The sequence below is a fragment of the Nematolebias whitei genome, chromosome 2 (assembly GCF_014905685.2).
Source record: "Nematolebias whitei isolate Nwh7 chromosome 2, NemWhi1, whole genome shotgun sequence".
NCBI lineage: Eukaryota > Metazoa > Chordata > Actinopteri > Cyprinodontiformes > Rivulidae > Nematolebias > Nematolebias whitei.
In genome coordinates, this window is record NC_056499.1 from 47,191,767 (window position 1) to 47,218,467 (window position 26,701).

The window sequence follows — 26,701 nt, forward strand, 5'->3', positions numbered from 1 at the left end:
ATGTCTGGACCTCCCTGCTCAAGCTGCTGCCCTGAGACCTGACTTTGGAACAAACAGATGATAATGGATGGATGGATGGATGGATGGCATTTAAGGAAATGAGGTCAATTTGTCCTCTAGTATTCTAAGCCTATAACAGCATAGCAATCCAGCCCTAATTATAGGATTGATCAAAAAGGAAAGTCTTAATAAAAATATATATCACTAGTTCTCAGACCTTTTTTGAGGCTTTCAGCTGATGATGTGAATGTTGAGCTGACCCCACATGGTGCAGGGAAAATTCCTGTGGTGGTTGTTTCAGTTTCAGCTGCTGCTCCTCCTGACCCTTCAGATTTTTATATGACCTTAGAAGCTTTTAAAGACAACTGGTGCTGCTCTGTGTCTCACACACACAGAACCAACGTCTATAAAGGAACCAGAAACTTGTGACAGTTTCATTCATCTGTTATTGTCCACTGGCAGCAAGGAGGAATTATCTGCTGGAATCATGGCTGTGTAAGTTCTGATTTAGAGATTGTCTTTCTGGATTTAAAACCTAACAAAAAACTAAACTTTACTTGTATTTTTTGTATTTTATTATTTTTTAAGGAAAATTCTGCCGCTGAGTCGGAAGAATCATCTCAAGGTAAAAATGAAAGTTTGATGATCCTGCTTTGCTTGATATTGAAACACACACAAAGAAACAGATTTTATTGCAGAAATTGACAGATTTCCTAACCAAAATAAAGTCTTTAGCAGAAAATAATTATTTTTTCATTCAATTTTTATTTATACAGGTTAATCATATTGAGCCGACAATGTTACTCCTATTTCACTCACTTTGGCCCGTTGGTTTGAATAAAAAAGTTTTTTAAAGTTAGAATTAATGTTTTCTTATTGGTTAAAACTATCAGCATGATATACACAGAAGGGGCTAGAGACCCCCCCCCCCCCCCACACACACACACACACGCACACACAGCAAATGTGCTTCATTGTTCATGTTGAATGGGCACATTTGAATAATTTGTAAAATGTTCTGAACCAAAAAAAACTTTATTAAGAGAACAAAACACATTCATGTCTTAATGCATCTTTATAATCTGTTTGATTGGTTTTGCCATAAAAGTGTTTGGTACATTATCAATTAATTTTGTTCTTTTTAGGACACATTTACATAAAAATATCGAAAACATTTAATGTCTTTAAGAGGAATGATCTTTTTTTTTTTAATTAATTTGCACAAAATCATTCTAGCCTGAATAAAACAGTACGTTGAAAACACCAGATCAGTTAGATTGAACTGTTTTAATTTAGTTTCTTCTCCTTTTAGAGTTTGCTGCTGCAGATAGGCAAGACAATGCTGGAGGAGGAAGCTCAGGAGGGCAAGAAGGAGAAAATGAAGTACATGGAGGAGAACTGCCCCACCCCCTCCATCCCTCAGAGCACCCAGGAGCTCCAGGTGAACCTACGACACCCAAACATCTCAAACATGGGAGGTTTCGAGTCAAAGTCTTGACATCAGTCATATAAAGTTTGACAGATTAGATTTGATCAACTTTAAAATGATCATTAAGATCACACTGAATTCACAAGATTTGTTATGTAAAGTTACTTAAAGATAACTCATTTTACTTAAACCTGAGGTTAAATATGCACCAAGACAAAGTTGATGGAGTTCTCTGTCCCACACAGCTTTTCCATGGACAATCAGCTGTTATATAGATAAATACAGATGATAACTGTCAACAACATTTACATTTAAAGACACATTAACTACTGACATGAGTCAATTACCGTGCCAATTGTTGAATGTAGGTTTTTGACTGGGTTGTGATATTGAAATGGAAACCTTTAAACTGATAAAATAACCCATGGAAATAATCTGCACATTTCTGCAGAGAGTTCAGAGTTTTCTGTGCCCCTAATAATGGAGGAAAACTGAAATCCTTAATTTTCGCATTAGAGAAAACAGGCTTTGTGGTTATCATAATTGTGATGATAAACATCCAGAGCAGATGAACTGACAGAATTCAACAACTCAGGATAAAAGGTAAGTGATGCTCATTTAAAGGGCCTGGAGAGATCTGCAAAGGAAGGAGATGGGTTAGTATGACTATGGTGTCTACACTGGTCCTGTTAGACCTCAGTGCTGCATTTGATACAGTTGATAACAATATTCTAGTTTTGAATATGATATTGGAATTACAGGAAAAGCTCTAAATTGGTTTAAATCATGTTTATCTGATAAATTCCAATTTATAAATGTAAATAATGAAACATCATCATACATCAAAGTTAGTCATGGAGTTCCTCAGGGTTCAGTGCTTGGACAAATACTCTTTTTTTTTTTTTTAACCCTCATTCTGCATCTGACATTTGGGGTCGGGGGCAGGGGCTTAGGCTGCCTGGTTGGGGTCTGTGCTGTGGGTGGGTATTGGGCCTTGGGGGGCGATTGGGGATGGGGCTGGTGCTCCGGTTCTCCCTGGATTGTTTGGATCTTTAGATCAGGGTTCCTGGTTGTGATGGCCAGCCCTTTGGCTGGGGTGGTTGCCAGGTTCTGGCGGGGGGTCGGCTGTGGTTGTGTGTGTGGTCATTGGTAGTGCGTGGCGGTGGTCGGGGGCGTGGCTTCACTTCGACAGGGTGCTGGCTGGTCGGCCTGATGTGACATTCGCGGTGGGGGGTGCTGTGTGTGTGTGGGGGTGCATGGGTGGCATGCCGGGGCCTCTCCGGGCCTGTGGTGTGGGGCTGTAGGGATGCATTGGTGTACTGGACCGGCCTTCCTCGGCTTCTGCTCCCTGCTGCTCTGGCGGCTTGCGGTCGCTGTTGGGTGGGTGGGGCGGATGGATAGCCCGACAGAGGCTCTGTTGGGCTGTCTTTGTGTGCCTGTTTATGTCTCAGGTTGGGTTTTAGGTGGTCCCCTCTCTTGGATCAGTTTTGGCCACCCATTTGGTGTGTCGTGCTCCCCTCCGGTTCGCCCCCTTGCCGCCGGTGCACTGGCGGCTCTCAGCAGCTGGGGCTGGGTGGTGGGGTGTGTGCGGGCCCGCCCTGGTGGACACCTGCGGGGGCCTGGGTGCCCTGAGTCTGTCGGGCCTCTGGTGGGGGGGTGGTATGACCTCGGGACTCGGGGCTTGGTGTCCATGGCTGGATCCACTCTGGAGGGGCGGGTTGCCGGCGGGGCCTGTGGACTCGTTGCTGCAGCCTCCTGGGGTTTCTGCATTGTGGTTGCTGGGGATCGCCCGGGGCTTCCCTTTGCTTCTCTCTCTGGGGGGTGCGGGTGTCCCTGTTGGGGGACTCCCGGAGTCCCGGGCTTGGTGGCCACTGTGTGTCTGTGGTTCCGGTCTTCCTTGTGTTACCTTCGCGTCCTGTGGGGAGGGGTTTATGGGTCCCCACATCCACTATTGAACATTTTTATGGAGAAACCTTATAGTGACAACATGCTCACACAGGTGTTTAGATTCAGGTGTTAATCAGATACACACTCAGTTGGGTTGTGGTGGCCACTAAATATATCTTGTATTACCATGTACTGTATAAAATACTTTCTAATGATGGTATAAGTATCATTATATATGTTGTTTGTTGTTGTGGTTTCTCGGTTTTGTCGGGTTTTTTTTCCTCCTTCCACAGGTCTAGAGGCAGACTTCAATGATGTTGATTTGTGTTCTCTTTATCCCTCTCTCTCTCCTCTATTCCCACTCCTTCTTTACATTTTAACCCTTCTCTCACTTTTATGCTTTGTTATCTTCTTTGTTTTTCGTCCCCGTGTCCATTACATCTGGAACAAACCCAAAGCAAATTCTAATAAAATGGAATTTATATATCAAGTGGAGCATTAAGGCCAGCCATAATGCTCTGCTTGTAAAAGTAAATCTGTTGGGCTTCACTTTGACACGCAGACGATAATTCTAAGTGTCACAATGCCGGACAGGACAAGGGGAGAAAAAAAGGACAAATACTCTTTACTTTGTATATGCTTCCATTAGATACTCTTATTAAACAACATGGGATAAATTTTCATTGTTATGCTGATGATACACAATTATATTTGTCCATTAAACCCAATCAATCAATCAGCTACTTAGACTACAAGCATGTCTTAAAGACATAAAAACCTGGATGACCCTTAATTTTCTCCTGGTGAACATAGACAAAACTGAGGTTTTGGTTTTTGGACCTGAGCACCTGAGGAATTAATTTTTCAGTCTTTCTCCCTCCTTAGATGGCATTAATCTGTCCTCCAGCTCTAATGTTAAAAATCTTGATGTTATTTTTGATCAGGATATGTCTTTTATCCCCCACATTAAAAATGTTACTAGAACTGCCTTCTTCCATCTGCGTAATATCACTAAAATTAGAAACATCTTATCTAAAAATGATGCAAAAAAACTGGTTCATGCATTTGTCACGTCTAGACTGCACAATTGCAATGGTTTATTATCTGGATGTCCAAATACTTCCTTAAAACGTCTTCAGTTGATTCAAAATGCTGCTGCCAGAGTCTTAACTGGAGTTAGTGGGAGAGATCATATTTCTCCAGTTTTAGTTTCTCTCCATTGGCTCCCTGTCAAATCCAGAATAGAATTCAAAATCCTACTTCTAACCTACAAAGCTCTCAACAACCTAGCTCCATCTTATATTACAAATCTTATGGCAGGGTCCAATGCTGACATGTTCCTGTTTTTAGTTTTATACATGTCTTGGAATCTAGCTGTTTTTTTGGTTTTGTTACCTTTTTCCTTTTAGCCATCCTATTTGTTAAAAAAAAAAAAAAAAAAAAAAAACTGTAGTATGAGTTTTTATAATTGCTTATTGTTGTTGCTGTTGTCCATTGTTGTCATCTTTCTTTGTTGAAATCAGGTCTCTCTTGTAAATGAGTCCTCGAGGCTCAATGGGATTTACCTGTATAAATAAAGGTTGATTGATTGATTGATTATTGTTCCATATTTTCCTAACAGAGCACTTCGCTCTCAGGCTGCAGGTTTACTTGTGGTTCCTAGAATTTACAAAAACAGAATGGGAGGCAGATCTTTCAGTTATCAGGCTCCTCTCTTGTGGACCCAACTTCCAATCTCTGTCCATGAGGCTGACACATTATCCAGTTTTAAAACTGGTCTTAAGACTTTCCTTTTTGATAAATCCTATAGTTAGGGTCGGCTTGGGTTTCCCGAGCTGTCCCTTAGTTATGCTGCTATAGGCTTAGACTGCTGGAGGACAAACTGACCACAACTTTTCCTCTGCTACTGTCTTTACTTACTCTGCTCAACCCGTTTTGTATTTGTAATTATTTTTTCTATCCTTAACATGTGTTTTTGTCTTTCAGATACACCTGGACCTATACCTGGATCTACCATTCTATGTTCGTCTGTCTCTCCTTCCTGTCCTCTCAACCAGCCGGTCAAAGCAGATGACCGCTTGTCCTGAGCCTGGTTCTGCTGGAGGTTTCTTCCTGTTAAAAGGGAGTTTTTCTTTCCACTGTTGCCACTGTGCTTGTTCAGGATGGGAGACTGCAACGAAGCCAAGATTCATCTTGTCTGCTGGATTCCTTAGATAGAGAACTTTACTAATTGGCTTTTATGTTTGTGAATGTTCCTGTAAAGTGCCCTGAGACAACTTTGTTGTGATTTGGCGCTATATAAATCAAGTCAGATTTATTTATAGAACACATTTAAAACAGAAACTGTTACCAAAGTAAATAAACTGAATTGAATTGAATTGAATTGAATTATGCTGCTTAGACTACTGGAGGACAAACTGACCACATTTCCTCACTATGCTATTGTCCTTACTTACTCTGCTCAACCCATTTTGTTTTTGTTATTTTTTTTGTCCTTGAGATGTGTTTTTGTCTTTCAGATACACCTGCACCTACATCTGGACCTACCATTCTGTGTTCGTTTGTCTCTACTTCCTGTCCTCTCAAACCCTGCCAGTCAAACAGATGGCCACTTGTCCTGAGCCTGGTTCTGCTGGTGGTTTCTTTCTTTTAAATGTGAGTTTTTTCTTTCCACTGTTGTCATTGTGCTTGCTCAGGATGGGAGACTGTGACAAGTGAAGATTCAATGAGGATGCTGGATTCCTTAGATAGAGAACTTTACTAATTGGCTTTTTATATATGTGAATGTTACTGAAGTGCCCTGAGACAACTTTGTTGTGAATTGGCGCTATATAAATAAACTGAAATGAACCGAATCTTATTGTTACATATTTTCCCAACATAGCACTTCGCTCTCAGACTGCAGGCTTACTCACGTTTCATACAATTTCCAAAAGCAAAATGGGAGGAAGATCTTTCAGTTATCAGGCTCCCCTCTTGTGGAACCAACTTCCAGTTTCTGTCCGTGGGGCTGACACATTGTTCAGTTTTAAGACTGGGCATAAGCTTTTCCTTTTTGATAAATCCTATTGTTAGGGCTGGCTTACTATGCTGCTGTAGACTTAGACTACTAGAGGACTAATTGACCTCATTTCCTTAAATGCCATCCATCCATTATCTTCCGCTTGTTCCGAATTCAGGTTGCGGGGGCAGCAGATTGAGCAGGGATGTACAGACATCTCTTTCCACAGCCAGCTCTTATAGCTCTTCTAGGGGGACCCCAAGGCATTCCCAAGCCAACCGAGAGACAGTTTCTCCATTGAGTCCTGCGTCTTCCTCGGGATCTCCTCTCAGTTGGACATCCCCAAAGCACCTTCCTAGGGAGGCGTCCAGGGGCATCCTTGCCAGATGCCCGAACCACCTCTATTGGCTCCTCTCGATGTAGAGGAACAGCATTTCTACTCCGAATCTCTCCCAGATAACTGAACTTCTCACCCTATCTCTAAGGGAGAGGCCAGCTACCCTGTGGAGGAAACTCATTTCAACCGCCTGTATCCGCAATCTCATTATTTCGGTCATTACCCAGAGCTCTTGACCATAGGTGATTGTAGGAACATAGACTGACCAGTAAACAGAGTGCTTTGCCTTACAGCTCAGCTCCCTCTTCACCACAATGGACTGGTACAGAGTCCGCAATACTGCAGACACTGCACCAATCCGTCTGCCAATATCACGGTCCATTCTTCCCTCACTCGTGAACAAAACCCCAAGATATTTGAACTCCTCCATTTGAGGCAGAACCTCACCCTCAACCTGAAGAGTTGAAGGTGAGGTTCCGGTTGAGGACCATGGCCTCAGATTTGGAGGCATTGATTCTCACCCCAGCTGCTTCATACTTGGCTGTGAACCGTTTCAATGAGAGCTGAAGATCATAGCACGATGTTGCCAACAGGACCACATCATTTGCAAAGAGCAGAGATAGAATATTGAGGCCACCGAACTGGAATCCCTCCGCCCGCTGTCTGCACTGAAAAATTTTGTCCATAAAAGTTATGAACAGAATTGGTAACAATGGGCAGTCCTGGCAGAGTCCAACTCCAATCCTGAAGGGGTCCAACTTACTACCGGCAATGCAAACCAAACTCTTGCACTGCTTGTATAGGGACCGAACAGCCCATAACAATAGGCCCCCAATCCCATATTCAAGGAGCACCCCCCACAGTGTACCCTGAGGAACACGGTCAAATGCCTTCTCCAAGTCCACAATACACCTGTAGACTGGATGGGCAAACTCCCATGACCCCTCGAGAACCTTAGTCAGGGCAAAGAGCTGGTTCATTGTTCCACGGCCAGGACGGAACCAGTTTTGTTCCTCCTGGATCTGAGGTTCAACCAACGATCAGACTCGCTTCTCCAGTACCCCTGAATAAACCTTACCATGGAGGCTAAGGAGGGTAATGCCCCTGTAATTGGAGCACACACTTCGGTCCCCTTTTTGAAGGGGGAACCACCACCCCAGTCTGCCAATGCAGTGGCACTGCCCTAGATGTCCACCCAATGTTGCAAAGGCATGTCAATCAAGACAGCCCCACAACATCCAGAGCCTTAAGGAAATCAAGGCGAATCTCATCAACCCCTGGAGCCCGGCTGCTGTGGAGCTTTTTAACTACCATGGCAACCTCAGCCATGGTTATGGACAGACCAACCCCAAATTCCCCCAACTCCACTTCTTCCAAGGAAGATGTGCCAGTGAGATTGAGAAGGTCCGAGAAGTATTCCTTCCAACTCCCAACAACATGACTGATTGAGGTCAACAACACTCCACTGTCACTGAACACAGTATTAGTAAAGCGCTGTTTCCCCTCCTCAGCCGCCTGATGGTTTGCCAGAATCTCCTCGGAGCCAACTGAGAGTCGTTATCCAGGGTCTCACCAAACTCCTCCCACATCCGAGCTTTTGCCTCAGCAACAGCCAAGGCTGTGGACCGCTTGGCCCTCTAGTACTCCTCATCTGCCTCCCGAGTCCCACCAGCCAACAAGGACCGATAGGACTCCATTTTCAACTTGACAGCCTCCCTAACCCAGGGTGTCCACCACCGAGTTCGAGGATGGTCACCACGAGAAGCACCGAATTTCATTTAAAGAAATTAATTTCCTTAAATTAATTGCTAAAATTTAATAGTTTTCATCTGATACCATTTCTATCTTAACATGTGATTCTTGACCTGCCATTGTGTAGCTGTTCCTCCTTCCTGTTCCTCTAAAACCCAGCAGGTCGAAGTCGATGGCCACTTGTCCCGAGCCTGGTTCTGCTAATGATTTCTTCCTCACACGGGAGTTAGTTTTTCCTTTTCACTGTTGCCTGCTTGCTCAAGATGGGAGTTCTGCGATGGAGTTAAATTCAAAGCAGTCTGTTCCTCAGATAATAAGTGTTAACTTATTATTTTTATATGCATATGCTTCTGTTCAGTGCCCTGAGATGACTTCTGTTGTGACTTGGCGCTATGTAAATAAATTAAACTGAATTGAATTGATGACTCCAGGTCATGAAAAGTCTAAGCTTATTTTAAATATTATTTTCCTTACAGGTTCCTTGTGGGCCAATTGCACAGAGAGGAAGGTGGAGGATTACAGGTACTGTATGTATGGTGGCAGAGATGGAGATGAAGAGGTAAGTAGTTGGTACTGTTGTGGTGTAGATAGACAGATTTAAGGTAGGCTGGCAGGAAAGTTGCAACAAGGGTTCCAGGATAGTATCAGCTTGTAGACACAGAGAACAGGTAAATCCAGGAAGATCTTTCAGGAATCACAGTAGGAGGGCACAAAAAAAGCTGGTTAATATAATTCTACTCCTTTAGGAAAACACAAGAAGGGTGTCACAAAAACCTGTTGGTATCCAATGTTCCAGCAGAGAAGAGAACACTTAAGCAGTCCTTTCTGTATCCCTGTATCTCATTACAGGGATTGGCCACAGCTGCTGCTCAGTGGCATCACCCTGTCACTCAGGAAGCTGCAGGAGGAAAAACTTTGGAATCCCACAGTGGTGTGAGGCAATCACTTGAAAGTTCTTGGAAAAACTTTGACGGGGATTGCCACTGTGTGGCCATTTTAAAAGTTTTATTTGACACATCGGGCTGCTGTTTAATATACCATATTATTAACAACAAAGTCCATGCTCAATAATCCAGGTATACAATCCAATATTTTTCAGTCAGGTCATCTGGACATCCTGATACATGCTCAATAATCCAGGTAGAAAAATCCCAAAAAAGTTCAACTGTCCCTCCTCCATTGCCAAGGGGGCGTACCAAAGAGACCATCTTATCACAAGCAGAACTGGTTTGTTCCACTTTGGAGTAAGCTGTTGGGGGAAGAATCAGTTTTGTTTTGTGTTTCCTTGACTGATGAAGCCTTCCGGACCGAAGGCGAAATGTTTCAGCACAAAAAAAAAAAAAAAAGAAACTGTCCAGACAACCTGACTGAAAATGTTGGATAACATATTATTGTACATTATTAGTTTATCGTATTTCTTGGATATTTTAACATATGTTTTGAGTTTTTTGAATTCAGAATGTGTTGTGCATCACTGAACGCTACCACCGTACCAAATTTCAGCTCACTATTTCTTAAGATAGGTGAATTATCATAGTTTTCCCCTTTTAGCGAAGGTGGCCATCTTGGACATTTCATTTGCATTAGGAATGTATAACAACTCACTCTCGGCTACGACAAAAAACAAATTTCAGCTCAATATCTCAAAGAATGACAGAGTTAAAGACAATTTAAAGTTTTCTGAGGCAGCTGTGGCAGCCATGTTTTGTTCACAGATCTCTTCATTTCAGGTCATGTGACCTCACTGTGGCAGTTAGAAGCTGTAAAGAGATCCGTCAGGAAAAGTTGTATTTGTTAGAAAATTACGTTGGTAATTCAAAACTCCAATAAAGGTAATAGCACACACGGTGCCGAGCCAATCGCTTTGATATAACATTTGTGGGGGTACATGTTGCGGTTCGGGCCACATTGTTGAAGGAAGAGCAAGACCCTTTTCAGGTGGATAATAAAGGCAGTCCCCAATAAAATGAATGAGGTTTTTAAGCGCATTTATCCATTTTGAGCTGAAAACAATCTTCCTTTTGCTCTAACACAGGAGCTGTGTCGACAGCTTCACAAGCAGATTGATTTGGTGGATGAGGAGCGATACGACATGGAGAGCAAAGTAAAAAAATGCAACAAGGAGGTTTGCCTTTTATTAAATATTTTTTACCTTTTTTTTTTTGCTCCTTTTCAAAAGAAACAAAAAGCAATAAAAAAATGAAGAACTACAAATGTTAGATAAATATTTTGAACCTTGAAAATAACATTTTCTGTTAATCACATTTCCCTCAGATCGACGACCTTAAGGTGAAGGTTCAAGACCTGAACGGGAGGTTCAAAAAGCCTGCCCTGAAGAGGGTGCGCATGTCAGCTGACGCCATGCTGGCCGCCCTGCTGGGCTCCAAACATAGAGTGTCCTTAGACCTCAGAGGCAACCTGAAGCAGGTCAAGAAGGAGGCCAAAGAGGAGGTGAGCGCGTCAGGTTTGATCTCAGACAGCTGAGGACCCTGAGAATGAAAGTCTCTGAAAGACACCAAAATTAAAAAAGAAAAAAATAACGTGAAAGTTCGACTGTTCGTCATTATTTATCTAAATCTGTCTGCTGTTTTATTTTTATTTTCTCAGGAGAAGGAGACAGGTGACTGGAGGAAGAACGTTGAAGATAAGTCTGGGATGTACGGCAGAAAAAAGATGTTCGAAACAGAGACCTAAAAATCCTGCTGTTCTTTGAATAAACGTGTCTAATTTGAGTCCAACTTGTTGCATGATGAAAAATGTAACCGTGTCAATTTAATTAACTAATAAAGCAGTAATCGTAAAAAGGTTCAATTCTTTTAAACGCCTGTGCATTGCGAGTGCAGTCAGTAGACCTGTTGCCTCTCAGCAAGGAGGATGTTGGATTAAATCCCAGCCGGGGGTCTTTCTGGGTGTAGTTTGCATGTTCTCTCCGTGTATTTATGGGTTTTCTCCAGGTACTCCAGTTTCCTCCCACAGACCAAAAACATGCATGTTAGACTGATTGGTAACTCTAAATTGTCTCTAGGTGAGACTGAGAGAGTGAATGGTTGTTTGTCTCATTTGTCTCTATGTGTCCCTGTGATGTACTGGAGACCTGTCCAGGGTGTCCCCCGCCTTTCATACCAAGACTGCTGGACATCACTGACCTCTGTGACCTGAAAAGTTAAAAGCGGGTAAAGATAATGGATGGATAAATGGATATTTGCATTGCATCTTAGTAAAATGAAATAGTGTGTTTAATAACAGTTATTAACAAAGCAAAAGGTTCAATAAAAAAACTTTCAAAATTTCCAACCTTCTTCTTGTTCTTCTTCTTTCAGCTTTTCCCTCCACAGCGAGTCATCCTCTTTTATCTCACTCTGTCCTCTGCATCCTCTGTCCTCACCCAAACTACCTCCATGTCCTCTCTAACTTGCAAAACTTCCAATAAAGCTTATTATATATATTAATTATGGAATAAATGTCAGATAATTATAAAAACATATGACAGTGTGCAGAAGGAGGAGCTGTGGTGTTGTTTGAGGTAATCTGGAGTTAGACTGGTACAGGACATGTATGAGGACAGGACATGTATGAGGACAACAGGACATGTATGAGGACAGCAGGACATGTATGAGGACAGGACATGTATGAGGACAGCAGGACATGTATGATGACAGGACATGTATGAGGACAGCAGGACATGTATGAGGACAGGACATGTATGATGACAGGACATGTATGAGGACAGCAGGACATGTATGAGGACATACAGGACAGGGCTTTCTCTGTTGCAGGTCCACGACTGTGGAATGAGTTGCCACTGAGTGTCCGGCAGGCTCCCACACTCTCAGTCTTTAAGTCTCGCTTGAAGACCCACTTCTATTCGCTTGCCTTTAACACGGTGTGATTTGTTTTGGTCCGGTCTGTTCTCTACTCTGTTGGCCATTTTAGTTAGCTTCTGCTGCTATTTGTATCTGTATTTCTATTTTATGTTTTCCTGTCTGCTGTGTAGTGAGTCACGTGAGGTACGTGTCACTTGTTGTATGACAAATATATGGATATATATTTATGCATACTTTTCACGAGTTCTTCATTTTTCTGACTGTAAATGCCGTGCATTGAATTTAACACAAAATGTAACGAGAGACGTTATTACCTTTGACCCATCAAATGAATGGAATCATTTATTTTCAGAATCAAAGTTTAACATCAAACATTTACATTAATTTGGCAAAATATGAAAATAATAACAGACAGTTTCACAGAAAATGAACTTCAAATCACTCGGCGGTGATTTGAGGACTTTGCTTCAGATATTTCTAAAAATATCTGTACTGATTTATGAGAGAGAAGAGTTTAAGATGAAAGGAGATTATCTTACAGAGAACTATGCGAGGGAATTTAATCTGTTTGACCAGAAGTTGCACGCTCCCATCAGGTATCTCAGCTTTGCCCACGGTACACTTGGTCGAAGAAGAAGTCTTTACCTGGTTTGACGATAGATCAGCTCAGTAAGAGTCCTTCAGACTGTTTCAGCGCCTCCGTTGAGAGCAGCTAAAAATCCTCGGAGAGTCGTGCGTGGTTAGCTCAAAACAGAATTATAATCCCAAACGTCTCTGGTTCTTCATAACTCCAAACTCTTCATAACTCTTGGACTCTTCATTGCTCTGAAGCTTTCAGAACCGGCTGCACTCTCGATCTTGGAACTCTCACATTCTCCAGAACTCTCTCAGAACCGGGAAGTTTTCACATTTTAAATGAGTTTACTTCCGGGTTTACTTAGAGCTTTCTGATTCGTGGATGGACCAGAAAGAGGAGTGGTTTTGACGTAAGGTGTTTATCAACAGTCGAGGTCAGAGAATGAAATCTGTTTTCACGTACAGAGAGATTATTGCAGAAGCAGCAGACTTCGTGGAGTCAACTCTTGGTAATCTTCTGAAAAAGTTTAAACATGACATTTCTTCTTCAGTAAACATTTAGCTGACCGAAGCCTCAACTTTCACACACTTACGACTTGACTCATTTCAGACAGAAAATCAAGGAATGCTTATTCAGGTGATTTCTTCTCTGAATGAGGGATAAAAATCATTACTTACTGTTTATGTAAAATAAAAATGAGTAGTTCTTTTCAACCTGTAAGAATTGAGTGAAACTAACACAATTGATTATCAAAACATTTGTAAAACAGTAATGATTATAGAGGATTGTCTTTTCTGCTTGATTAATTCAAGAAAGAAAGTCATCAGATGGCCCAGACTAATTCAGATCAATGAAACTAACAGTCTCTGTCCATCTGGTAGATTTGAGGTCATCTGGTTCACTACAGTTGTGCATGTTTGTGTTCTTTTGTACAGCACTTTGGTTGGCCTTGTTGCTGTTTTAAGTGCTATATAAATAAATTGGTATGGTATGGTATGGTATGGTATAGGACATGTATGAGGACAGCAGGACATGTATGATGACAGGACATGTATGAGGACAGCAGGACATGTATGAGGACAGGACATGTAGGAGGACAGCAGGACATGTATGAGGACAGGACATGTATGAGGACAGCAGGACAGTGGTGAGATGCGCTGTAGGAGTGACAGATCGCTTCAAGGTGGAGGTGGGAGTGCATCAAGGATCAGCTCTGAGCCCCTTCTTGTTTGCTCTGGTGATGGACCGACTAACAGATGAGGTCAGGCAGGAATCCTCACGCACTATGACGTTTTAGTTGTGATCTGTGGTGAGAACAGGGAACAGGCTAAAGAGAACATGGAGAGGTGGAGGTATGCACTTGAAAGAAGAGGAATGAAAGTTAAGTGTTGAATCAAAGGTCATATGAAATGTTTAGTGAGACCAGGTGGTTCGGGCATCTGATTAGGATGCCTCCATTTGAACATTTTTTGGGCATGTGCCACTGGTAAGAGGGCCTGGGGAAGAGCCAGAACTCACTGGAGGGAGTTGGGGAAGAAGGCCGTCCGGGTTTCATTCCTGGACCTGTGGCCTCCACGACATGATTATGGATAAGCAGTAGAAGATGGAGATGGAGCTGTAGATAGATTAAAAATACATAATATATATATAAAAAAAATTAAAAAGTTAATTTACTGAGTTTTTAAGAGGCCTGTTAATATACAGTATGTGTATTATCAGTGAATGACTGGGGAGTTTCCCTGCAGACATGCATCGTACTCATTTGTGAAGTTGTCTTGAAACACAGCAGTGAAGGCTACCTATGATACAGAAATGGATGGCAGGCTGTAGACTGAGGAAGTCCTCTGGATGGGGGACTAAATGTGTCTCACTTAAAGAAACTGGTCCAGATGACACAATTTAACAATTTTTGTTGTTATCTACAGGGATGATTGAGCTTACACCCTTTTTCATTTGTTCTTAGGTTTTAAACTGTCAAACATCACACTATCTGTCTGTTTTATTTGTTTTTTATTTTGTCTGTTTAAATTAGTCCATAAATAGATACCATACATCACACTTGCATTCATGGTGTGTCATTGCTTGGTTTTCAATAAAGTTTTTTGCTAGTTTTTTTTTTTCTTCGCAGGTCACGTGAGAACATGTGACGTCACCCGGACGCTGGATCCTCTTGTTGAAGAACATCTCTTCAAGAAGAGGCTGCACTTAGAGAAAAACAAACCAAAACATCAAACAACTGTAGATTCGTTTTTAACAGAACTAAAACGCCGGCGTCTCTTCCGGAAGAGCCAAAATGACGGCAGCAGTGTTTTTTGGATGCACTTTCATCGCCTTCGGCCCAGCCGTCGCGCTGTTCCTGTTTACTATCGCCCGGGAGCCGCTGAGGGTCATTTTCCTCATAGCAGGGTGAGAAACAGGTTTTAAAGAAATGTCTCGGTGTTATCGGGATGTCGGAGGTTTTATCTGTGTGGCAGAAAAGAGACAGACGCTGCAGCTCGTTCAGACATCAATGAAAACGAAAGCAGCCGAAGCGAACCTACATGCTAAACATGTTAGCTTAGCGGTACGGCTGGTAGCGTTTAATTCAAACATTTACACATTTTGTTGGTTATTATATTAAACTTTAATAAATTATGTTGAGTTCTGATTTATAAGTTTGACATCTCATCCCTGGTATTTATTAAAAAAAAAAAAAAATAAATAAAGATACTTGAGGATTGAAGGCTGTCCGATCATGGAACTACGTACTTTATGTAGCTTTTCAATGGCAAAACCAGCTTTACTATTTAAATTAATTTTTTATTTACTATTTTGACAGTTGTAAACTTTACTAAATTATTTAACAATGTCCACTTACACATGTAATTTAACGAATTATGTAAGTTTTCCCCCTCTTCTTTTTTTGACAATATACCTTTTATGAATTGTTAATCTAATTCATCACCCTCCATATTATTTAATTATTTTTTTGTTTGGACATTGATCTAATATGCTGCTTAATTCTGACATAATTTAAGCTGAACATTTCATCTGTTTTTATGCATTCAAACACAGCCGCAGTGTTGAGAGAAAAAAAGTTTGACAAAACAAAACAGACTTTATTTTGGAGACTTTCCTCATTTTCCAGTTTTGAATTTTACTTTTCAGAGAGTGTTGATTGGGAAACTGGACATTTTGATTAGAACCTGACATTTGGCTATCGCTGATACCGATACTCGATATATTGGCTGAGAATTTAGAGCTTTGTCCACCTCCAGTAATCTACATAAACAGCTACTTTGATATGGAAAGCCATTTCATTCAAAATTAAATAAATAAATAAATAGTGTTATTTAAAAATTACTAATAAATATTCCATTAAATAAATAAATGTTCCCAAGAAATAAAACATTTAAATAGAAATGTTTAGTTTTTTATCCAATTATTTATTGTTTTATTTAATAATGGAGTTTCATTTTGTGACACTTTTATTTTGTAAAGCTACTTTACATATTTCAGGGGCTTTTATTTTTTAGCCCTGTTTTTCTCTGTGGGGCGGTTCTCGTCAGGATTAGTGGATTGCATCTGTTTCCAAACTCCAATCTTTTTTGACCAATCACAGCAAAGTATTCTCCTCGCTGAGCTCTGGTCCAGCTACCTTCAAATCATGAATTAACTGTTCAGAAAGTCAGGATGACAAGCGAGCAATATGGAGGACGTTGGAGAACTCAGAGATGAAATGCAAAGATTTGCTGATGAAATTGGGCATTGTATATTTACATTATATTTACATCCTGCGTTGTAATCCAGGGTGTGATTAATTTGCAGTGTGGACACGGAGTGGAGCGGGTGCCTCTCTGCTGCAAGACTGACAGCTGTCAGAGCTTGGGGAAGTGGGAGGGGCTTACGGCCCGCTGCCGAACATGCTTTTGTCACCAAAGTCTCAAGTAACACAGAAAAAAAGTCTCTAGATTTGTCGCTAGTCGCTTAAAAAAAGTCACTAGAGGGGTCTGAAAACACACTAAATAAAGCGAGAAAATCACTAAGTTGGCAAAACTGCAGCCATGTCCGCTATTGTGCTCCAGCCTGTGCAGAAACATTGTGCTGCACATCTAAAAAAGTTCAGTCTAGTCCTCTGGACATTCAGAAAACAAAACAAACAAACCAAAAAAAAAGTAGAAACGTTTCGTCTTTCATCGAAAGACTTGTCAGTCTGAGGTGCTGTATTCAGCTCAGTCTTATAAATAGCACCTTCTCAGAGTGGATCAACCAGTTTGCTGCTGACAACCAAAACCAGCTGATCACATGATCACAGTTCACACAAGAAGATGTAAAAAATGGCAGGTTGGCTTTCTTGGACTGTGAGGTCTCAGTCTCTGATAGAGGACATTTGCAAATCGACGTGTACCGCAAACCCACCCACACAGACCAGTATTTGCAGTTTGACTCCCATCACCCTTTGGAGCACAAGTTAGGAGTCATCAGGACTCTGTACCACAGAGCAGACAGCGTCCCCACTAACTCAGGAGCCAGGCAGAAGGAGAAATCCTACACAAGACAGGCTCTAGAGCAATGTGGATATCCTAACTGGGCCTTCCTGAAAGCAGAGAAGAAACCCAAACAGGACTCCAGTCAGCCATCAGGTGAAAAGGAGGAACCCAGACCCAGACCAGTGGTCATTCCGTATGTTGAGGGAGTATCAGAGAAACTGAGACGTTTATTTTCTAAACATAACGTCCCAGTGGCTTTTAAACCCCAAAATACATTACGGCAAAGACTGGTTCATCCCAAAGATCCAGTCCCCCGGCACAAACAGAGCAATGTTGTGTATGCTGTTCAGTGTCAGGAGAAAGAAACAAACACTTTACCTGTTCATTGTTTAAACAGTCGGTCACGTATGGTGAAGGTCTAATTAGTATTGACCGCAGCTGCATTTATATTTTCTCTTGGCAGAGAAATAAAGATTTCAGGCAAGTAATACATTTCATTGTGGACTACAAAGATAATGTTACTGACACTGATATATATTGAGAGGCGCATGGCAAATGACAAGCGGGTTGGAGATTTGAAGAGAATTTATTTTATTTATTAGCTCCGGGAGTCCCCCAGAGAGAGAAGCAAAGGGAAGCCCTGGGTGACCCCCAGCCACCACAATGCAGAAACCCCAGTAGGCTGCAGCAACGAGTCCACAGGCCCTGCCGGCAACCCGCCACTTCAGAGTAGATCCGGTCATGGACACCGAGCCCTGAGGTCATAACCCCCCCCCCCCCCCAACTGAGGCCCAACAGACCCAGGGTACCCAGGCCCTGGCAGGCAGCCACCAGGGTGGGCCGGCACACACCCCACCACCCAGCTCAGATGCCGAGAGCCGCTAATGCACCGGCGGCAGGGGGGCCCACCACCGGAGGGGAGAGTGACGGGGAAGTAGACCCCACATTAAATGGGGGGCCCAATTTGATCCAAGAGAGGGGACCACCCAAAACCCATCCCAAGACATAAACAGGTACACAGAGACAGCCTGACAGAGCCTCTGTCGGGCTGTCTCTGTGCCCCACCCACCCGACAGCAACCGCAAGTCAGCCCCAGGCCGGGGGCCAGAGCAGCAGGGGGCAGCAGCTGAGGAAGGCTGGCCCAGCGCACCAAGGACCAGGCACCCCAAGAGCCCCACACCACAGGCCCGGAGAGGCCCCGGCACATCACCTACACACCACAGCACCCCCTACCGTGAATGTCACACCAGGTCGACCAGCCAGCGCCCCGTCCAAGCCAAGCCCCCGACCGCCGCCATACACCACCACCGACCACACACAACCACAGCCGACCCCCCCCCAATGCCGGAACCCGGCACCCACCCCGGCCAAAGGGCCGGCCATCACAACCAGGAGGAAAAAATAAAGAAATGGGAACCAGGAAAAAAAATAAGAAAGAAGAGAATTTATTCTTGTTGATTTGCTTTACAGATCAGTTACAATAAACTTACCATGTTCAGCAAAATATGCTACACAGTATTTAGTTACACAGTATTTAGTTACACAGTATTTAGTTACACAGTATTTAGTTGCTCCCTGCTTCAGCTGTGCTGAAAGTGAAATTTAAAGTGAACGGCCATGACTTGTGAGCTGCACACAGAAACAGGTTCCAACAGGTGCTGAATAATTAAAAATAATTTATTTAAAATAAATTTCCATGCCGATCGTGCAGCTCATCCATCAATGAGCCAACTGTGTGACATGTCCAATCTTATCTTGAAAAACCGTGACAGAGCGAGTCCACAAAAAATGAACCTCAATGTAGCGATGGACTCCTGTATCGGTCGGGCTCTAATTTGAATGTTTCAATTAAAATGAAACGCTGTAAAATAACTTTTGATTTTTAGTAGCTCAGAGTTTTAGGCCAGATGTTAGGAAACATCTGACAGTATTTGTAGACTTTACAAAGGTAGTACTGAGTTAAACCAACCAAATTTCAAAGTTTTTTATTTTCCCCAATATTTTTATTTTGTGTTACACATTTCTTAACTTGTATTTGTGTATTTGTGTATTCATCAGAGCGTTTTTCTGGTTGGTGTCCCTGCTGCTGGCCTCCCTGGTGTGGTTCATCTCAGTTCAGATCAGTAATAAGGACAGTGCGTCGCAGCAGAAAGGTCTGCTCATCTTTGGCGTGGTTCTGTCCGTCCTGCTGCAGGAGACCTTCCGCTTTGCTTACTACAAACTGCTGAAGTAAGCCACCGCCAGTGTTTGATGGTTTTACGCAGCCTTCATCTTCCCCATCTTTGCTGCTGCACTGACTTTGTCACTGATGGGATTGTTTTTACAGCATTCTGCCTCCATGTGGGGAAAACTTTATCCTTTAAAAAACTCAATTCTGCTCTCATTTTTCAAATTCTCAACATTTCTATGAACCTGAATTATCTGTCCTAGTTTTTCTCTTTTCATTTAATATGTGTATTTCTTATTCATATTCATATATGTATGTTTTCCTGCAGGAAAGCAAATGAAGGACTCCTTGCTCTAAGTCAAGAGGAAACTATGCCGATATCCGTACGACAGCTGGCCTACGGTACAGACTGCACATCACCATACCTCACATTTATACAGTGCCTTGTGAAAGTATTCGCCCCCTTGAACTTTTCAACCTTTTGCCACATTTCAGGCTTCAAACATAAAGATATAAAATTTTATTTTTTTGTGAAGAATCAACAACAAGTGGGACACAATCGTGAAGTGGAATGAAATTTATTGGATGTGTCAAACTTTTTTAACAAATAAAAAACTGAAAAGTGGGGCGTGCAATATTATTGGGCCTCTTTACTTTCAGTGCAGCAAACTCACTCCAGAAGTTCAGTGAGGATCTATGAATGATCCAATGTTGTCCCAAATGACTGATGATGATAAATAGAATCCACCTGTGTGTAATCAAGTCTCCGTATAAATGCACCTGCTCTGTGATAGTCTCAGGGTTCTGTTCAAAGGGCAGAGAGCATCATGAAGACCAAGGAACACACCAGGCAGGTCAGAGATACTGTTGTGGAGAAGTTTAAAGCCGGATTTGGATACAAAAAGATTTCCCAAGCTTTAAACATCCCAAGGAGCACTGTGCAAGCAATCATATTGAAATGGAAGGAGTATCAGACCACTGCAAATCTACCAAGACCCGGCCGTCCCTCTAAACTTTCATCTGGAACAAGGAGAAGACTGATCAGAGATGCAGCCAAGAGGCCCATGATCACTCTGGATGAACTGCAGAGATCTACAGCTGAGGTGGGAGAGTCTGTCCATAGGACAACAATCAGTCGTACACTGCACAAATCTGGCCTTTATGGAAGAGTGGCAAGAAGAAAGACATTTCTCAAAGATATCCATAAAAAGTGTTGTTTAAAGTTTGCAACAAGCACCTGGGAGACACCAAACATGTGGAAGAAGGTGCTCTGGTCACATGAAACCAAAATCCAACTGTTTGGCCACAATGCAAAACGATATGTTTGGCGTAAAAGCAACACAGCTCATCACCCTGAATACACCATCCCCACTGTCAAACATGGTGGTGGCAGCATCATGGTTTGGGCCTGCTTTTCGTCAGCAGGGACAGTGAAGATGGTCAGAATTGATGGGAAGATGGATGGGGCCAAATACAGGACCATTCTGGAAGAAAACCTGTTTGAGTCTGCAAGAGACCTGAGACTGGGACGGAGATTTATCTTCCAACAAGACAATGATCCAAAACATAAAGACACATCTACAATGGAATGGTTCACAAATAAACGTATCCAGGTGTTGGAATGGCCAAGTCAAAGTCCAGACCTGAATCCAATCGAGAATCTGTGGAAAGAGCTGAAGACTGCTGTTCACAAACGCTCTCCATCCAACCTCACTGAGCTCGAGCTGTTTTGCAGAAAGAATGGGCAAGAATTTCAGTGTCTCCATGAGCAAAACTGATAGAGACATACCCCAAGAGACTTGCAGCTGGAACTGCAGCAAGAGGCGGCGCTACAAAGTATTAACGCAAGGGGGCCGAATAATATTGCACGCCCCACTTTTCAGGTTTTTATTTGTTAAAAAAGTTTGACACATCCAATAAATTTCATTCCACTTCACGATTGTGTCCCACTTGTTGTTGATTCTTCACAAAAAATTTAAATTTTATATCTTTATGTTTGAAGCCTGAAATGTGGCCAAAGGTTGAAAAGTTCAAGGGAGCTGAATACTTTCACAAGGCACTGTAGCTCCAGTTTCAGGCAGAAGACCAATCATCATTTAATAATAAAAGATGCACATACAAAAACCTCATAATATCAAAAGATTTAGCATCATAAGTGCAAAACAGTGGAATGTATAGTCAACTGAGCCGAGCAATCCTGAGCAGATGAGTTTTGGGTCTGGCCTCGAGGAGCGGGTCAGAGGTCCTTTTGTTTGTTGGGGGGTGAGCTTCATGTGAAAGGAACAGAGAGATGGAGAGAAGTGGCAGATCTGAGGGAACAGGGCGGTGTCGCCATGTGGAGGAGGCCCTAATAAGATAAGATGAGAGAACTTTATTGATCCTGCAGGAAATTGTTGTGCCAGAGTTTCAGTACAAAGGAACATACACAAGGAATCACACAAGATATAAAAAAAATAACAGAGAATATAAAAAATACCACCAATTAATTTCTTAACAGGTGCAGACAGAAACATGAAAGAGTTTATTGTAATGCAGGATTAATTTTATTGTCCTATGTGCAGAAAGGGGAAGAGTTGAAAAGTTTGATAGCCACAGGGGGGGAGGACTTCCTGTGTTGTTCTATGGAGCACCTCAGTGTCTCAGTCTACAACTGAAGGTGCTGCAGTAAGAGTCCAGGGTGTCATGCAGGGGGTGTGACGTGTTGTTCAGGATCTGGAGCAGTTTCCTCAGCGTCCTCTGCTCAGACACCTCTGTCAGAGACTGCAGGTCCACTCCCAGAACTGAGCCAGCTCTCCTGATGAGTTTATTGAGTCTGTTGGCATCAGCTTTCTTCACCCTGCTGCCCCAGCACACCACAGTGTAGACAAAGACGCTGGAGACCACCGAGTGGTAAAACATCTGCAGCATGGTCCTGCAGATGTTAAAGGACCTGAGTCTCCTCAGAAGAAAAAGGCGACTCTGTCCTTTCTTGTAGAGGGCGTTGGTGTTAGCTGTCCAGTTCAGTTTATCGGTGGACCCCCAGGAACTTGTAGTGGTGAGTCTTTCACCCCCATGCTTCTAAGCTGCTATGAAGAGTTCCTGCTTGTGTTGTTTGAGCTCATCCAGGAAGAGAACAAGAAAAAAGGTTAAATCATGCCATCTGGATCAGCTTCTTTAAGTGAGAAACATTTTGTTCTCCATCCAGAGGACTTCTTCAGTCTATGGCCTGCCAACCAGATCTGTCCCATAAGTAGCCTTCATTGCTGTGTTTCAAGCCAACCTCCTGTTGAACACTCAGAAGACTTTTAACCTGTGCAAAACACAGCAGTGAAGGTTACCCATGGGACAGATCTGGTTGGCCGGTCGTAGACTGAGGAAGTCCTCTGGATGTGGGACGAAACATTTCTCACTTAAAGAAACTGGTCCAGATGACACGATTGAACCTTTTTGTTGTTGTTTGGGCTTCAGTGAACGTGATGATTTTCAACATGGCTGAACGTCTCCACTCGATCGCACTGATCAAACTAACGTTGTTTCAACGGTTTCCTCGTTTCTTTACGTTCAGCTTTGTAAAGCGAATCTGTGTCGTCTGTTTTACTGTTGGAGAAAATAGGCTTTCCAAACAAGCCATACTTCTTTAGTCCTCTTTAATTATTCTGTTGTGGGATTTAAATGTTACATTTTCATACAATAAAAAAATAGAAACGATCACTGCTTAATTGTATTCCTTGATAGAAACCCCGTGTCTTGTCTCGCATGTGAACGCTTTACAAAGACTTTGCCGGGTCAGTTTCTCATGGGGAGGAAGGAAATCTGCGAATGGTCTCACATCTTTCTCAACTTCTCTGTGAGTCACAGAGGTTTGCTGCAACACGCTCCATAAAACCGCAACACATTTTCTGTCAAAATAAAACCTGAGCTGGGGTGTCCTGAGCCCACCAGTCCAGCTTCTGTTGTGAAGTACCAGAGCTGCACGGGAGCTCTGCTTTTTACACAAGACATCAGAGGCTACAGCTCCAAATACCTGTCTAAAAATCACACTGACGTCCAGTAGCTGTTAAAAGTTGGTCTAAATCTGCCTGTTTCATTGAAAAAGTGTGGTCCAGTAGATTACATCAGCGCTGGGTACAAAGTGGGCTGAAGCAGTTTGATATGGCAGGAAATTCACCGTGATCGACTTAGAATGAACATTTGCAAGATGGAGCCAAACAAACAAACAGCCCACGTTTGAATAATTATCACCCTGCCTTTCTGGACATATAGCGGTGGACAGTAAGTGTTTAAGGTAAAAGGTTTCAAAGTTCAAGGGATGGACAAATGTGTTGACACATGAGAGACAGTTTTATTAAACTATTTCTGCCAGTTATTATCAGAGATGTGACATAAAAACTAAAATAATGGTTCAGTTTTCTTTTGGTTCAGCTAGACAAAAGACCAAGCTAACAGCAGACTGTCATGTTTTTGTGTGTGTCTCAGTGTCTGGCCTCGGGTTCGGCTTCATGAGTGGAGCGTTCTCTGTGGCGAACATCCTGGCTGACTCAGTTGGACCCGGGACTGTGGGGATCCATGGAGACTCGCAGCATTACTTCCTGTCTTCAGGTGTCAATTCCCTCATGCCTTACCTTTGACCGCCATGTTTCTGCTGCTTTTGCTGCAGTGCATTTTGGGTAGTGAGTTTTGTAGATCAGTTCTCAGACTTGAACTGCTTCATGTTAAATCCTTTGTTGATAAAGTTCAGTACCACAGTTCATCTTTACTTATCAAATCCAGATTATTTTCTGTTTGGAGCAGCAGGCTCTTACTCCCCAGTTTTAATACATTTTTAATAAAAAAAGTCATCTAAGTTAAGTTTAGAACTGTTGTTTTGTTGTCACTTAATGAAAAGTTCTGACTCTAAAGTGCTTTGAAACTAGAGCCCAGCCGATATAGAAATTTTGGCTATCACAGATACAGAAATTGGGAGGTGAAGACTAATGTTGATAACAGATATCTTGGCTGGAATTTGTTTTTCCTTGTCCACCCTCAAGAATCTTAAGTAAGCAGCTACTTTTAAACCTCTTTTAACACTCAAAATGTAGAAACAGTCTTTCTAACGTTCTAACATTTTTCTCATCGTAGCACTCGTAACCGTTTCTTTCCTTCTGATTTCTTCTTTCAGCCTTCATGACGATGGCCATCATCCTGCTGCACATGTTCTGGGGAGTCGTGTTCTTTGATGCCTGTGAGAAACAGCGGTGGTGGGCTGTCGCTGCTGTTGTCGTCAGTCACCTCCTTGTGTCCTGCCTGGTGAGTGAGGAAAAACTGAAAATGTTACTGAACTCAGCAGAAGTTCTGCTTGCACATGCAGTCGTCCCTCACTACGTCACGGTTCGATTTTTGCAGACTCGCTCTATCGTGGCTTTCAAAGTGACATGACACACAATGGCTGACTGATGGATAAGCCGTACGATCGGCATGGATTTTTTATTTAAAATAAATTATTTTAAATTAGTTAGCGCTAGTGGTGTAATGGTACATGTGGGTGTATTGAACCGTTTCGGTACAGCATGTTCGGTTCGGTCTACATGTACTGTTTTGGTTATTTTTTTCTCTCATTAAATGTTATTAACAAAAGATTATGCACTGCGGAACTAAAGTTCCTAAGCGTGTTTCAGCACAGCGCTATTAATTGTTGCATAGTCTTGCAGCACACGTAGCATTAGCAGCCTAGCATGTCGTTCTGGTCTCCTGTTGGGGAACATTATGTCTTTCTTGTTAAAAGACAAGTGAACAAATCCAAAGCTGTGTGTCGACGTTGTTTCACGGAGATTGGATCTGCCGCAGCAACACGTCGAACTTGTTAACGTACTTGAAATTACATCATCCGAACATGAACATCTCTTCTACTAGTTTGGTGCAAAGACCGATAACAGCAGCATTTAAACAACCTTCATCAGGTAATTCAGATCGGTCCAGAGCAATAACACAAGCTGTAGGAGCTTTTAAAGCTCTGGATCTACGTCCGAATGTTGTTGATGCGTTGACTTTAAAGTTCTTCAGCCCCACTGCCTATGACATCCCATCACATCAACACTTCAGCCAAAAAGTTGCAGCAGCACTTTATGAAAAACTAAAACTGATCATCAACAAGCCCTGGACCAGATTTAAAGCCCTGCCCTGAGATGATGAGCGAGAGATTCTACCACCTCATATAAGAAATGATGACCGTGCAAGAAGAGGTATCGTTATTTTATTATTGTGATCTAATTAACTTTTAAAATTTAAAGTTATAATCTTATTAACTCAATTTTTGAACTCTGTGTTGTTTGCAGTCTGAGGATGTCAACGAGATAGAGCTGAGTCTTCTTCTCCCATCAGATCATCTCCAGCTAAGAAGTCTGTAATGACTGAACTTGTTTACTTGGCATATTTTCTAAATAAACATTTTGAAAGTCTTTATTTTAACCTTTTTTGTACCGAAAATTAACCGAACTGAGCCCTCCTTGAAACTGAACTGAACCGAAATGTGATTTTAGCGTACTGTTACACCAGTTAGCACGAGTGTGCAGCACAAGCTGCAGGAGAAACTTCCTCCTGCAGCTGATCAGCTGATCTCCACTCTGCAGTGGAGAAGGGGGCATGTCCAAGAGCACTGGTAGGAAGCAGGGAGCTGAAATCATGACATTCTGTGCTCTTTTAGAGCATTTAGAAACATTGTTTAGAATATTGCAATAGTGTGGGGTGGACCGGTGTCTTTCTGCAGCTACTGACCTCAAACAGGTGCTTCTAATTCAGAATAATAAGTGGAGGTGGACTTTTTAGAGGAGGACTAACAGGTCTTTGAGGGCCAGAATTGTTGCTGATTGGCAGGTGTTCAAATATTTATTTGCAGCAGTAACACACAAATAAATAAATTATAAAAAAAATCATACATTGTGATTTCTGGATTATTTTTTTTTTTTTTTTAGATTATGTCTCTCACAGTGGACATGCACATAAGATGAAAATTTCAGACCCCTCCATGATTTCTAAGTGGGAGAACTTGCAAAGTGGCAGGATATTCAAATACTTATTTTCCTCAATGTATATATATATATATATTTATTTTAATATATATATATATATTATATATATATATATAATATCTATACATTATATATTTTATATATATATGTATTATATATATATATTATATATTTTATAAATATATATATAAATATATATATTTCAATATATATATTATATATTTTATATATATATTATATATATATATATAATATATATTTTATATATATATTAT

General features: G+C 42.0%; 3 protein-coding genes across 3 annotated transcripts in view; all 3 read left to right on the plus strand.

The window, feature by feature from the left end:
• Positions 1 to 487: 487 nt before the first annotated feature.
• LOC119427043 (troponin I, fast skeletal muscle-like) lies at positions 488 to 11,100 on the plus strand. The gene is made up of 6 exons (XM_037694623.1): positions 488 to 495; positions 589 to 625; positions 1,313 to 1,441; positions 10,442 to 10,531; positions 10,681 to 10,857; positions 11,014 to 11,100. The coding sequence occupies exons 1-6, from the start codon at positions 488 to 490 to the stop codon at positions 11,098 to 11,100; spliced, it is 528 nt and encodes a 175-aa protein (XP_037550551.1).
• Positions 11,101 to 14,931: 3,831 nt separating this feature from the next.
• aph1b (APH1B gamma secretase subunit) overlaps positions 14,932 to 26,701 on the plus strand; it is a 442,239-nt gene continuing 430,469 nt past the window's right edge. Inside the window, exons 1-5 of the mRNA XM_037692081.1 lie at positions 14,932 to 15,213; positions 19,335 to 19,505; positions 19,772 to 19,845; positions 23,899 to 24,021; positions 24,581 to 24,708. Coding sequence (XP_037548009.1) covers positions 15,101 to 15,213; positions 19,335 to 19,505; positions 19,772 to 19,845; positions 23,899 to 24,021; positions 24,581 to 24,708 — 609 coding nt within the window. The 5' untranslated portion in view covers positions 14,932 to 15,100. The remainder of the gene's footprint in view (positions 15,214 to 19,334; positions 19,506 to 19,771; positions 19,846 to 23,898; positions 24,022 to 24,580; positions 24,709 to 26,701) is intronic.
• The window catches only part of otog (otogelin), a 192,152-nt gene continuing 191,491 nt past the window's right edge, over positions 26,041 to 26,701 (plus strand). The window contains exon 1 of the mRNA XM_037692610.1: positions 26,041 to 26,056. Coding sequence (XP_037548538.1) covers positions 26,041 to 26,056 — 16 coding nt within the window. The remainder of the gene's footprint in view (positions 26,057 to 26,701) is intronic.

Bases quoted from the DNA above. Each gene is read 5' to 3' on its own strand.
- LOC119427043 (XM_037694623.1), top strand. The intron at 10,532-10,680 runs GTTTGCCTTTTA...CATTTCCCTCAG, and splicing joins TAAAAAAATGCAACAAGGAG to ATCGACGACCTTAAGGTGAA. The intron at 10,858-11,013 runs GTGAGCGCGTCA...TTATTTTCTCAG, and splicing joins AGAAGGAGGCCAAAGAGGAG to GAGAAGGAGACAGGTGACTG.